This window comes from Phasianus colchicus, chromosome 10 (assembly GCF_987193195.1).
Source record: "Phasianus colchicus chromosome 10, bPhaCol1.hap1.1, whole genome shotgun sequence".
Taxonomy (NCBI): domain Eukaryota; kingdom Metazoa; phylum Chordata; class Aves; order Galliformes; family Phasianidae; genus Phasianus; species Phasianus colchicus.
Window position 1 is genome coordinate 2108470 of NC_143445.1, and position 12513 is coordinate 2120982.

General features: G+C 43.4%; 1 protein-coding gene across 1 annotated transcript; it reads left to right on the top strand.

Annotated features, from left to right (window-relative positions):
* Nucleotides 1-34: 34 nt before the first annotated feature.
* Nucleotides 35-11038, top strand: PARL (presenilin associated rhomboid like). The gene is made up of 10 exons (XM_031605020.2): nt 35-125; nt 195-393; nt 454-594; nt 2216-2264; nt 3910-4005; nt 5177-5326; nt 5746-5816; nt 6967-7068; nt 8538-8635; nt 10645-11038. Exons 1-10 carry the CDS (start codon nt 79-81, stop codon nt 10757-10759), a joined length of 1068 nt encoding a protein of 355 aa, XP_031460880.1. The 5' UTR covers nt 35-78; the 3' UTR covers nt 10760-11038.
* Nucleotides 11039-12513: the final 1475 nt, after the last annotated feature.

Genomic DNA, 12513 nt, shown 5'->3' on the forward strand with positions numbered 1-12513 from the left:
GGCGGGGCGGGCCGGGCGCCACGCCCCCAAGATGGCGGCGGCCGCCCCGGAAGCGCTCGGCGCGGGGAGGCGCCCGACATGGCGTGGCGGTGCTGGGCCCGCGCCTGGGACCCGCGGGCGCATAGGTACGGCCGGGCGGGGCGGGCGGCGGCGGCGGCGGGGCGGTCCGGTGACTGTCCGCTCTCTCCCCGCAGGCTGACGGTGCTGCTGGAGCAGCGGCGGGGCTTCCGGCGGGTGCGGCCGCGGAGCGAGGAGCCCCAGACCCCCGCCGGCAGCGCCGAGGCGCGGCCCGCGCCGCCGCCGCCCCGCCGCAGCCTGTGCCCGCCGCCGCCCGCCCGCGGGGGCCGCCCCTCGCCGCGCCGCCTGGTGAAGCCGTTGCTCTTCGCGGTGGGGGTGAGTGGCGGCCGGGGGAGGGACCGGGCGCGGGGCCCCGCTCGCTGACTGCTGGCACAGTTCACAGGCACGGCCTTCGGCACGGCGGCCATCTGGCAGTACGAGGCGCTCAAGTCCCGGGTCCAGAGCTACTTCGAGGAGGCGCGGGCCGACTGGCTGGATAAGATTCGGCCGCAGAAGAGGGGGAGCTTCAGGAAGCAGGTGCGGGGCCGCGGGGCCGGCAAAGGGAGAAGAGAGCCGCGGTAGTAGCTTGTAAATACCTAACGTAGGTACATTCTGCTTCTTCGGCGCTGGAAACCCGTAACAGCTGTCATTCCTAAGCATTCAGGCGTCAGCTCCCGAAGATGACAGAGCTGGCTCACGTTCTGAACCTTAAACATGAGTTGTTTAATCTTCTGGCTCCTGAATTGCATTGATATTCTTAATGCTACTCTACAAGGAGGAGGTGTTTGTAAAGAAAGCTTACTCTTCCACGTGCATCACTTTGGAATTGGGCTGTAAACAGCAGCATAAGTAGTGCAATACTCATGCATCCCAAAAGTTACCAGCCCCTTTTATTTTCAGTTAGGTGCAGTTAAATCTAAAATAACACCAGTATGTGCTGAGGTCCCTGCTGTGGCTGCTGGCAGCCCACGCCTGCTCACTCATTCTCCTTTCTGTGGGAGGCAGGGCTGCGTGTGCTGGAGCAGCACAGGCTCCTGGATGGCATTTAGCAGTGCCAGTTTTGCCACATGCACTGTGCATGTTGTGGTGCACAGTGAAAAGCACCCACTGGGGACAGTCTGCTCAGCGCATACACCTTTGTCTTAAATCATTTCAGCTTTATGCTTTTGTTTTCCTTCAAAATCAGGGGGGGAAGACCTGCTAATTAGCTTTCTAGAAGTAAAACAAAACTACCCTATTCATAGGTTTGAATTCCCAACCCCTCTCCTCAGTAGGTGACTTCTACTATCAAAGATTTGGGTTCTCCCAATAAATTCCGAGTGCATTCTACTTCTACTATTATAACAGAGTGATGTTAGTCTAGTGTCTTCAAACCAGAGGAGTTGGTTGGATGTACTAGTGTCATCTGTGTCCTGGGCCAGAGCATTACACCAAAACCACAATGCTGTAACTCTGGTATCAGATAGAAAATAGTTTAATAGCATTATTGCACCTGCTTCCCAGCCTGTAGCTGATTTATCTGACTATGTACTCATTAATACAGTCGGGAAGTCATTGAGCAGTTAAATATTTGTCCAAAGTCATTCTGAAAGCTCAAAAAGGGAAAAGGGGGTGGAATTTGTGTGTGGCCTGACTGCACTCAAAATAAACTTTTTCAGGGGTTTTAAACTTGAAGGAGGGCTGGGTGAGCTGGACACAAGGGGGAATGGTATCCACATCTTGTGAGCCACCTCTGCAAAAGTGACCCTGGCACAAAAGTGGAATCTCTGAAAGGTGGGTGGTGTGTTGTTAGCATTAGAGTGAGGCTTAGGGCTGGATTTATGCTAACTTTGGCTCATCTGCTAAAGCAAGCATTATGGACTAGATCCTCCTTCAGTACAGGCAGAGGTAACCTGTGGAGTTGTGCAAAGTGAATTACCCTGTTCTCTTTTTTGAAAAGATTCTTAATCTACCTGTAGATTTGTCAGGAAGGATAGGTAACGACACTTTAGTAAGGAAATGCCAACTTGAATAGCTGAACCAGTAAGAAGTCCAGAAATCTGCAACTGATTTACTAGACAACTTTCAAACATATACCTTCCATTCATAAACTTGTGTGGCTGTTTTTGAAATTGCAAATGCTCTGCAGCAACACTGATAAATGCCAACTCTGTTTCAGGTTAACAGCTGGTGGAATAACCTGACTGAGGGTCAGCGGACTGTGACAGGTTTGTGTTAGCTTACAAGTATTAGACATTGACAGGAAGAGAAATATGGCAAACAGGTACAGTATGTTGAAACAGATGGCTTTCTCACTGCATTTAGGTTGTTAGGCACCAAGCATGTGTGAACTTACGCTTGCACTTACACTATTTCTGCTACAGTTCCTTCTCACAATATATTTTATGTGCATAAAAATATTGCATCTCTGTGAGTAAATTATGAAGAGTTAGCTAGAATCCTCCCCCGCAGTGTTTCTCTAAGAAACTGTGAGAAACAGCAAATACTTTTAGGAGTATGAGCTAATTCTGTGCTTTTCTCTTTCTTTGTGCAATTCTGTGTTATTTTGAATACTAGGTAGACATAAGATGCCCCTAAACTGTGGGGCTTTCTCATCCAACTGAAGTTGGCTGGAGTTACGTAGTCTGTTAAGTAACATAACTGTTTGCCACCACAAAGAGGAATACCGTGTATTTGTTTTATTATTTCATCAGTGGATGTATCATCACTTAGTCTGACATGTTATGTTCTAGCTGGTCAGCCATTTAGGTATTTGCTGTAGCAAGACAGGCTTTCTTACTAGAGGAAACACAATTCCTTGTATGCCGCATGGGGATGTTACAGAACTATCAACAATTTCAGAACAGTAAAGCCAATGTGCTTCAATAGTAATAGAGAAAGTACGCTAAATAAGAAACAATAAGTTTGCTTCATTATTGTTTTTAATCATTCATGTTCTTAAATAAGATCACAGTAAACATCTGAGAAGTAAAAAGTTGTACGTTTGCTATCTCACAAAGATGACTGTACCTTAGCAATACCAAGTCAACTTTTTAAACCTGATGCCTAACCATATCATTACAATTCCTTCAAAATCATATGCCCCTATGAAGTGGAAAGAACATGTACTGCACGTTTGTTACAATTGGAAAGATTAATGCAGCAAAATGAGTATAACAGCAAAGGAACTAGTGCAGATGGAATGGTGTTTCAAAGGAAAATGAAAAGTGTTCACCTGTCTTTGAACATCTAGGCTCAGAGGAAGGTCTCTACAAGAGAGGAACATATAACGAGGGATCTTCCCCCAATGGGGGTCAGCCCTTAAATGAGGTCTAAGAGAGGTGCAGCCAGGCACCCCCCCCCCCCTTCCTGTCCCACAGCTGCATTGCCTTCACCTGTGCTCCCCAGGGCTTTCTGGGTCCTTTCCCCAGGTGCTCAATCAGTGGTTCAGGCTATGACTCAACAGTTACCATGCATTATCGATATGGTTCCTGTAGCCTTCTCTCCATGCATGGTTGAATGCATCTGTCAGCCTGTTGGTGGTATTTGGAAAGAAGTAGCTAGAGAGGCAAGAAACAGCTGGTTCTTCATTCATTGATTCTACAGCGCAATGGAGGTGTGCTGAGTGAGTGTCTTCATTACAGATTTTCTGCATCATTGCATTTGTTAAACTCTATGTTAATATAAGCCAGCTGAAGTTGTGTGTTCTGTTTACAAGGTTTGTAAGTAGAACTTTCTGTATTTCTTGCTGCTTTTTCTAAAAGTAAGAAATAGTGAGGGGAGAAATATGGTTACTAGGAGCCTACTTTTGATTACAGTATTACAGCATGTTATATTCATAATCTGTTTCCATACTGTTTGTCTTCTTACTAGGTATTATAGCTGCAAATGTCTTCATATTCTGTCTATGGAGGCTGCCTGGTATGCGACGGATTATGTTTACATATTTCACCTCAGATCCATCCTCCAGTAAGTAAACACCAATTTGAGTGACTCTTCTGTATTGGTGTGTATCAGGGCCTTTGAACATACTATAAAAGCTTGGGATGACGCTGTGCTTGTTGGTGATGGAGCTGCAAATAAGCTCAGTCATACCCAAACACATCGTGTTGTCTAGATTGATCTGATTTTTTATTTTAGTCAAAAATAAACCCCACCACTGGTGCTTTTCTAAGTATTGTAGTGTCAGAATAGTTGTCTGATGTCTGGCCTTCTCCTGCATTCAGTGGGCTGAAGTTCCTGCCTTTCTAAAGGTGAAGAGATACTGAAGTTAGTGACACCAAGCCCTACTGCTTCACTGCACAGAATGCTGATCATCCCAGTATTCATACAGACATTATTCTGTATGTTATCTACACTCTCCTCATTTCGAAGCTGGGCTTTGGATCACAAAAACAACCAACCACATAAACTAAACAAACACCCTCAGCTTCTACTTTGTGTGAAATGTTTTGAGCTTAGGAAAAGAAGCTACTAGTATTAACTAACACAACAATTAGCTTTCTTTTTCACTGTAGAGAAAATAATTGAAAGGATGAAACAAATATGCATTGGGAAAGTAGTTTCTGCTGTCCCCATAATTTTTACTGAGGTGGAAACTCAGTGAATTCCCTGCATAGTCTCTAGCACCAAAGACAGCTTTAATCCACATCAGTCACTCCAGACACTCCATTTGAAACAGTGCTGATCTTTAAACCTGCTGTTTGGCCTTTTTATGTTTTCAGGGCTATTGTTGCAGTGAGAAGAGCTGGTACCTCTTAGGAATCAATTTCCCTAGCAAAATAATTTCATATAAGTGTTCATCTTAAGATACTAATAATCTCTCACTATTATGTGTGTATATATAAATCTTTCCAAAGCACACAAAAGATTGAAGTTTTATGTGAAACGTTCCCTAGCAGGTACCTAAAGTAGCTGTTGGTACAGCTTGCATATCTCAGGCATATGTTCTGCTTTTCAGGAGGTCTTGGAATTTGAAACTTGGTACATTTGTGGGTTTATTACATAGTTTGTGTTGGAGGATTCAAAGTACAATTAACCTGTAGTGTCTCTTGATAAATTCTTAGTCTGTGTGACCTGCATGCTGAAACAAATAAGAACACTAACTTTGTTTTTCATTAATTGTTTTTCTCTTTTGTAGAAGCCCTGTGTTCTCCCATGCTGCTCTCTACGTTTAGTCACTTCTCTCTTTTCCACATGGCAGCAAATATGTATGTTTTATGGAGCTTTTCCAGCAGTGTTGTCTCTCTTCTGGGATGTGAGCAGTTCATTGCAGTGTATCTTTCTGCTGGTAATGTGAAATACAGACGTTTGCAACATTTTGAAAACAGAAATACATTTGTGCAAGTAAAGTGTGCCGGGTTAATAAGTGTGTGGTGACAGATGGCAACTGTGCAGAGCCATGCATTGCTCTGTACTAACTACACTGCTTACTTTCTGTCACACAAAAGCCTGATGACTGTAAGGTATTGGGCTTCTACTGTTCTGTATGAGAATACAAGTTTCTCTTTTTTCAATTATCTTGGTTACCAAACCAAAATAGCTGGTAGTGTGGACTCATGGGGTTTACATGGGTTTATTCAAGTTCAAAAACAAAACAGAAAGCCGTACATTACTTTCTTTAGCAAAACTTAGAGAGAACATTGTTGAGCTTTCTGATTCTTGTCAGCATTGGTGATGTTGTTTCTAATGGGCATTTTTCCTTTCTAGGGGTTATCTCCACTTTTGTCAGTTATGTTGCTAAAATGGCTACAGGAAAGTTTGAACCATCTCTTGGAGCTGTGAGTATCTCAGAATATAAGAGACCTTATGTACCCCGTGAAGCTATGTGGCCTGTTATATTCTTTAATCTGCTTAAAAGAATATATTCTGGATCATGAAAACTAACTAGGAAGGGTTACCAGAGCCCAAGTAACCAGGTAGGAGCTTGGATATTCTTCAGTTATTTAAGATCTCTTGCAGTGACAACCCAGAACTAGCAGTAATCATAGCGGATTGTAAATGAGAACCTGACAGCAGGTCTTGGCACTGAGCAGATAGTTCAGTTCTGTAACGTGTGTTATTACATAGTTGTGTGTCATGATCTTCTCTAATTGAAAAACAATACTTTTGAAAGAGATCATGTATTCAGAATTGGCATGTGCTGCTAGTGCAACCTCTGGGGAATACAGTGCAGAAAGAGCAGCCTTCTGGGCAGAAGTCTCAGAGTTTGAAAGGTATGAGGTAGGCTGAGGTGACGTGGTTGTCTGTTTTGTACAGGTGTTTTCAGTAGTGTAGTATTTTAAAACACTTACCGAACTATAATGTTGAAACTCAGCCCTTTGCTGAGTTTTACAGACTTCTCCACTTATTTTCCTAAATTTTGAAAAACAGATAGAAGTTGGGTTCTTGCTTTCAATGGGAAGGAGTAATTTAATGAGCAGTTTCTAAATTAGAATTTTTGTTAGTGCTGTGTATTTTCCCTTTATCTTGTGAATAAATTATATCTGGAACAATTTCTATTAGGTTTATTAATCTGAGCTAATTGAAATTGCAACATCGCATCAGTTTGTGGTATTCACATCTTTTGCTTTGAACATTTCCATGGATACAAAAGCCTGCAGTTGGTTTAGTACAGACCAGAGATTTGTTTCATTGACAAAAGATTTCTTGTTCCTCTCCCTCTGTTACTTTCCTTGCTTTGTTTTCCATTATCTAAGATGTCTGTGTCTGATTAACGTGTATACAGATTTCTGGAGTTTCCTGCTAAAAGCACACTAATGTTAGTTGTCTTTAAATACTCTTATTTTTGTTCTCAGATTTTCTGTGGTACTATATGGTGTAGCATTTAGAAAAACTAAAGCCAAAAGGAAAAAGATTCAGGTGCAGAATTCTTTTTTTTCCCACATGTCACATCTCAGCTTACTCCCATGTGTTTTAATGTATTTACAGTCGGGAGCTATAATGACTGTCCTTGCAGCTGTATGTACAAAGATGCCAGAAGCAAAATTAGCCATCATATTTCTTCCCATGTTCACGTTTACAGCAGGAAACGTAAGTACCTTTGAACCTCAAAGAAAAATATTTTTCCTCTAACTGCCCTTCACCTCAAAGCATCTTCTTCATTCGTATCTCTAAGATGTTAAATTGGCTTTGAAAAAGGCTACAAACTCATGGAAGTCCTGGAGGCTGGTTCTGAGTGAATGCAGCCTAGCAGTCACATACACGTGTGCAGTCAGTTCAGAGTTATCCTGGGTTCCATCCTCCATGGATTTATTTTAAGTCAGATACTCAGAGGTGAAGGAAGCTAAGAAGGACTCAGGTGTATCTGTCAGAGAGATGTGTGCACACATACTGTTCTGATGTCTCTCTGGTGGGTGGTACTTTGTGTGGCAGCACTTGTTAACAGAGTTAACAAGGTTAATTTAATATCTAGTCTCTGTTTTTGGAGAAAAATTCTTCAAGATTGGGAAGGCAGAGTTTCACTTCGAGGGCAATAACACTCTTGTCTGGGAATGCCTGCCTCCTTGTTTGCACACTTCCTATTGATACTTAAAAGAACACTTTGGGGATTAGAAATTAACTACTGGGGCTTTCCTTCAGTGATGGATCTTCTTTGATTAAATACTTTTAGACACAGCCACTGCACCATTTAGGAAAAGCTTTTTGTGTCTGTTTGACTTGCTTGAATCACAGAATTATGGAATAATTTGAGTTGGAAGGGACCTTTTAAAGGCCATCTGGTCCAACTGCCCTGCAGTGAACAGGGAGAATAAGTTAATCCTCTGTAGTCCACTACTTAAAGTTGTTTTCTTATGGTACTTAGAGCAGTTAAGCTTTGTCATTTCAAGATTTGTGATTGTAATATTTTGTTGAACTCTATCAGCTGTGTTTATGATGATAAATGTAGCCTGTGTGTTTTTCTTGCGCTTCTGTTTGGGTGGATGTGGGTTGTTTTTTTTTTTTTCTTGTTTTTATTTTTTGCATGCTAGACTTTAATTGCATCTTTCCTGAAAAAGATCACCAGGGTAGAAATGCTGACAGAGCCACAGCCAGCACTGCCATGAGGAAGTACACATTACAGCAGTAAAACAAGAACAGCACCAGCTGTTATGGTGTAAACTACAGAACACTTTCTGATTCAGCCTTTACTAAGAACTTCTACCATTTAATTTCTAAATTTCAAGTGCTCTTGTAGCCTAACTCATGGTGTTGTAACAGGCTTTTAAAATAACAAAGCTGATACAGCAACATAGCTGCTGTTCTAACGTGTCACATGGCATCAAGGAAAGAAATTCTAATTAAAGAATGCATTGTCCTAACATTCATTTTCTTCCCGTTGGTCTCTTGGAATGAGCCATTATTTGGGAAGACTAACATATTTTTACAGTGATTGCTTTGATATGAAGGTTATGGGATGCTTTTTAATCCAGATCTTTAGTCTCTGCTAGAATGTGAAGCTTTACAGTGGCCATTACATACTGTGTCTGATCCTGTCTGTTCCATGTTCTCTTCCTTTGCAGGCTTTAAAAGCCATAATCGCATTTGACACTGCAGGCCTTGCTCTGGGCTGGAGATTTTTTGACCATGCAGCACATCTAGGGGGAGCTCTATTCGGAATGTAAGTGTCACATTTAAATCCCTCCTAGGCAATTTTCACCCCCCCGCCCCACACACACACCCCTTATCTCTGAAGTTTGGGGATTATTGTTATTTATTTATTTTTGTAAGTTGTCTTGGATAGCACTGAAGAGGAGTCAGTGTTATTCTTAGAATGTCTTAAAATTGTGTGGAAAAGTACTGTTATCAGATTCTTAGAACTGAAGGAAGTTGAGCTGAGCTGTCCTTGGTTAGATGTCTGACTGTCCTGTCGCTGTAAGGTGGGCTGGCTTTCTGTTTCTCTGTCCTGCTCTCCCCAGCACACTGAGGAGTCACGGGGCAGAACAGATTCTCACAAAACATGGTATAACAAATTAAAATGCTTCTGGAGTTGAACAGTTGAGAAAATTCTTGTGTCTGAAATGTTTATTTCTGATTACCAATTTAGAGTTGAATGAATATGAACTGAGGCAGCATTCTTCAAGCAGCCCCTAATGCTGTGTTTCAGTGTTGCTGCTTTTGTATTTGTCTGCAACCTAATTGTGAAGGACTACTAGAAATGAGTTTGTAGCAAACAGTTCTGCATTGTTCCATGTTTGAACCACATTAGCTAATGAGTTTTTCCCCTTCTTGCACTCACTGTTGTCTTAACTTGCACACACATTGCTAAGAGTGTTTTTAAACACAGGCTAAAAGCCTACCTGATGTCTAAGTAGACCAGATAAAGAATGAGTTTATAGCTTGTTGTGTGAAGTGTGTCCAGTGGGTTTATTCTGCAGCATTCCTTAGGTTATCAGGGAACCTGGGATCCTGTGGAAATGTGTAGAACGTTCCCTCACTTTCCCTGAGGTCAGAGAGCACAGTGATTACTAAATGTTTGTTCTCACAGTGCACCTGAAAGCTGTAGTCTGGTTGGAGGATGCTTACTTTGGTCTCCAGGCAGGTTTGCCTTTGCTTCTGCTCGGCAGAAAGTTTCACTCTGCACATCCTGCTTTCCTCCCCTTCTCAGTTTCTCACAGTAATACAGATTCACTTACTCGTGGCTGTCCAACCTTTTGGCTTGCCTGGGTGGCACTGAGGGATGAGGAACTGCCTTGGGCTGCTTATAAGTAGGTCACTCCAAAAGTCATACATCCTCTTCGTTTCCATGGAAACTACAACAGATACAAAGCACAGTAATGCTATTTGATGGAGCAGATTCTCAGCTACAAAACATTCTTTTTCATATTCCTCTCTGGTAAGGGGAGGTCTTAGAAGAGTCTGGTAAAGAGATGTGATCAGATTTTTCCTTGAGATGAATAACTGTTGCAACTCTGTACATTGCTTTGAAAATTTGCAGGTAATGTATTTATGTCACCCAAAAATGCAGTCATAAATATACCAAAAAATTGATGCTTTTTTCAGAGTAGCAGTTGCACTCAAGTTTTACAAGCATCTTTCCTTCTCTCTTATGTATATGTTCTATTCAGTGATTATTTTGTTACGTGGTTCCACCTCTCCCCCATCCTCTCCTCCATAACCTCCCTTGTGTAATCACTTACACAAATCCACATCAGTATCAGCATGAGTATAAATCAATCCAGAGTGCTCCAGTAGATCAATTCTTTATTTCATTGCAGAAAAAGCTATTTGAATGGAGTGTGAGCAGTTATAGTGAGGGAGTTTGCATTGTGCTTATGTACAAGAATACCTTTTACTTAGTGTTTACTTAGGATTAACACAAGTAACTTTACATTTAAGTGTTACATGAAAGTATTTTTTTGTATCTCTTTAAATTATGTCACTAAGGCTTGAAATTAAAGGCATGAAAGCCATTTATGTTGAAGACTGTGATACACAAGAATGTTAGGAAGTTTTCTTGGAGTCAAGAGGACAAGTGGCTTAGCTAACATTGCCACTTTCCAAAAATGCTACTTCTGCCTTGGTTTATCTTGTGTGCTATTGCAAGCAGTTATTTGCCTTTAGCCGTAGTTCTGTTCCTCGGCTGCAGAGAGAAGTTGCAATTAGTGCTGACTGGCATTTCTTTCTCAGGTGGTACGTGACTTACGGCCACGAGCTCATATGGAAGAACAGAGAGCCACTGGTGAAAGCCTGGCACGAAATGAGGACAAGGAATGCAGGAAAAGGAGGTGGAAGATCTAACTGACCCTAATCCCACTGTGCGACTGCCATACTGAAGGGATGAGATTGGTTTGGGAGGGTTTTTTTGCTACTCCACATTAGAAACCTCAGCTTCTTAGAGGCCCGACATTAACTTCAGTTATAGAAATGCCTATCGCTAGAAAAGGAACTCTGACAAAGGTGGAACAATAAAGTTTTTTAGCCTATTTCTCTGAGCCAGCAGTCTGTCTTACTTTTTTTTAAGGAGCAATGAAAAAGCAATGAAAAAGCTGTCCAATAAAGTGGCTGAAAGTTCTGACAAAAAGACTTTTGATGTTTGTACAGTTGCTTAATACTTGGGAAGATAAATGTTTGCAAATCTGAGGGATCATCCCTGACAGATCATCCCCTGCTGCCCATTGCTGGCTTTTCTAGAAGGTGTGGGTTAGACATGGCATGGCAGGACTCGCAGTAAGGCTAAGTGCTGAACTTCCGTGGCCTTTATTGCTGAAATATTGCCTGCTGGGTGAGATAAGCCAGTGGTCTCCTCTGGGCTGAACCTGAGGTCGTGGAAGCAATACTGAATGGTTTGTACAGGTAGCAAGGCCTCCGTGCTGGTTTATTCCTCGGCTCATTCAGTTTGTCTTAATTTGTCTGCTTCCAAGATGCTGCTGTATATTGCTAGACTTCACTGACAAAGAATCTTTTATCTCTTTCATAATTAGATACAGTGGAAAAATGACTTACAGTATGGTTTTAGATATTTCACCATGAGCTTTCACTGCACTGCTTTGTCTGTTTTAACTCCTGCTCGTTTCCTGTAAAAACTTTGGAGGAGTAATATTTGATTCAGAATCTGCTGTTAAGCTTCAGCAAAAATGGAGGAGCACAAGATCAGTACTGCTATAAGCAAAAGCAACTGCCTGAGGAGAATGGTTTGTGGGCAATGTTCCCCAAATACAAATGAAAGCAAAAATTGGATTTGGGGTATGTTTGCAAGGGGCAAAAGCCTGCTTGGATAGGAGCAGGTGGGGGCCAGGCCTTCCCTAGGCTGCACCATCCTGCCAGGTGTGCTGACCTGCAGCACGCTGCATCTCCAACTGCAGGCCATTGCATCTTTTTTTACACTAGAACACTCTTATGTGGATAAACTCTGCTAAACAGCAGTGAGTGAGCTCTGATCCTTTGCTTCTCCCTCCTGTCCTACCTCCCTGTGACCCCGAGGACTGGGCACGCTGCTTTGCAGGGCTGTGAGCCGGCACAGCTCGATGCTCAGCGCCGGCAGCAGCAGATGGCACCGGGCGGGCGGTGCGGGAGGGCGCAGCGCTAAAAAGCCGTGGCTCGCGATGCCGCCGTTCCCCTTTTAGAGGCTGTTCAGCGTCTGAGTTTTCTGTGCTGGCGGTGCAGGAGCACGTAGCGCTTGCGGGACGCTATAAAGGCGCTCCTACTGCCGAGCGGAGTTTGGTGTCATTTTGTAGCTGAGCCTTTACGCGGCGTTGTCCGCCAAAGCCCGGCAGCCTTCTCTGCTCCGCAGCTGTCAGACTGCGAGGGGAAGGTGGGTGCTGGAGGGTGCGGTGGGGCAGCCCGGCACGGGATGGCGGGGCACGGGAACGGGAACGGGCGGTAAGCAGCGGGCGGGTAGGAGGGGAGAGGCTCACGGTGCGGGGAAGGCTTTCTTCCCTCTTCTTCAAAGAGCTCGTTGTTGCGATGAGAAACACAACGCGGTAATCGCGCAGCTGCTCGGCAGAGACGGCAGGCAGCGTTTGTGCGGGGGGAAAAACAACAGCGTCGAGTCACGGC

What these genes read in the sequence shown, in the direction of transcription:
- PARL (XM_031605020.2), top strand. Translation starts at nt 79, where the DNA reads ATGGCGTGGCGGTGCTGGGCCCGCGCCTGGGACCCGCGGGCGCATAG. An exon ending in GGGTCAGCGGACTGTGACAG is followed by an intron (nt 2,265 to 3,909) that starts GTTTGTGTTAGC and finishes TCTTCTTACTAG; the next exon opens with GTATTATAGCTGCAAATGTC. An exon ending in TCACGTTTACAGCAGGAAAC is followed by an intron (nt 7,069 to 8,537) that starts GTAAGTACCTTT and finishes CTTCCTTTGCAG; the next exon opens with GCTTTAAAAGCCATAATCGC.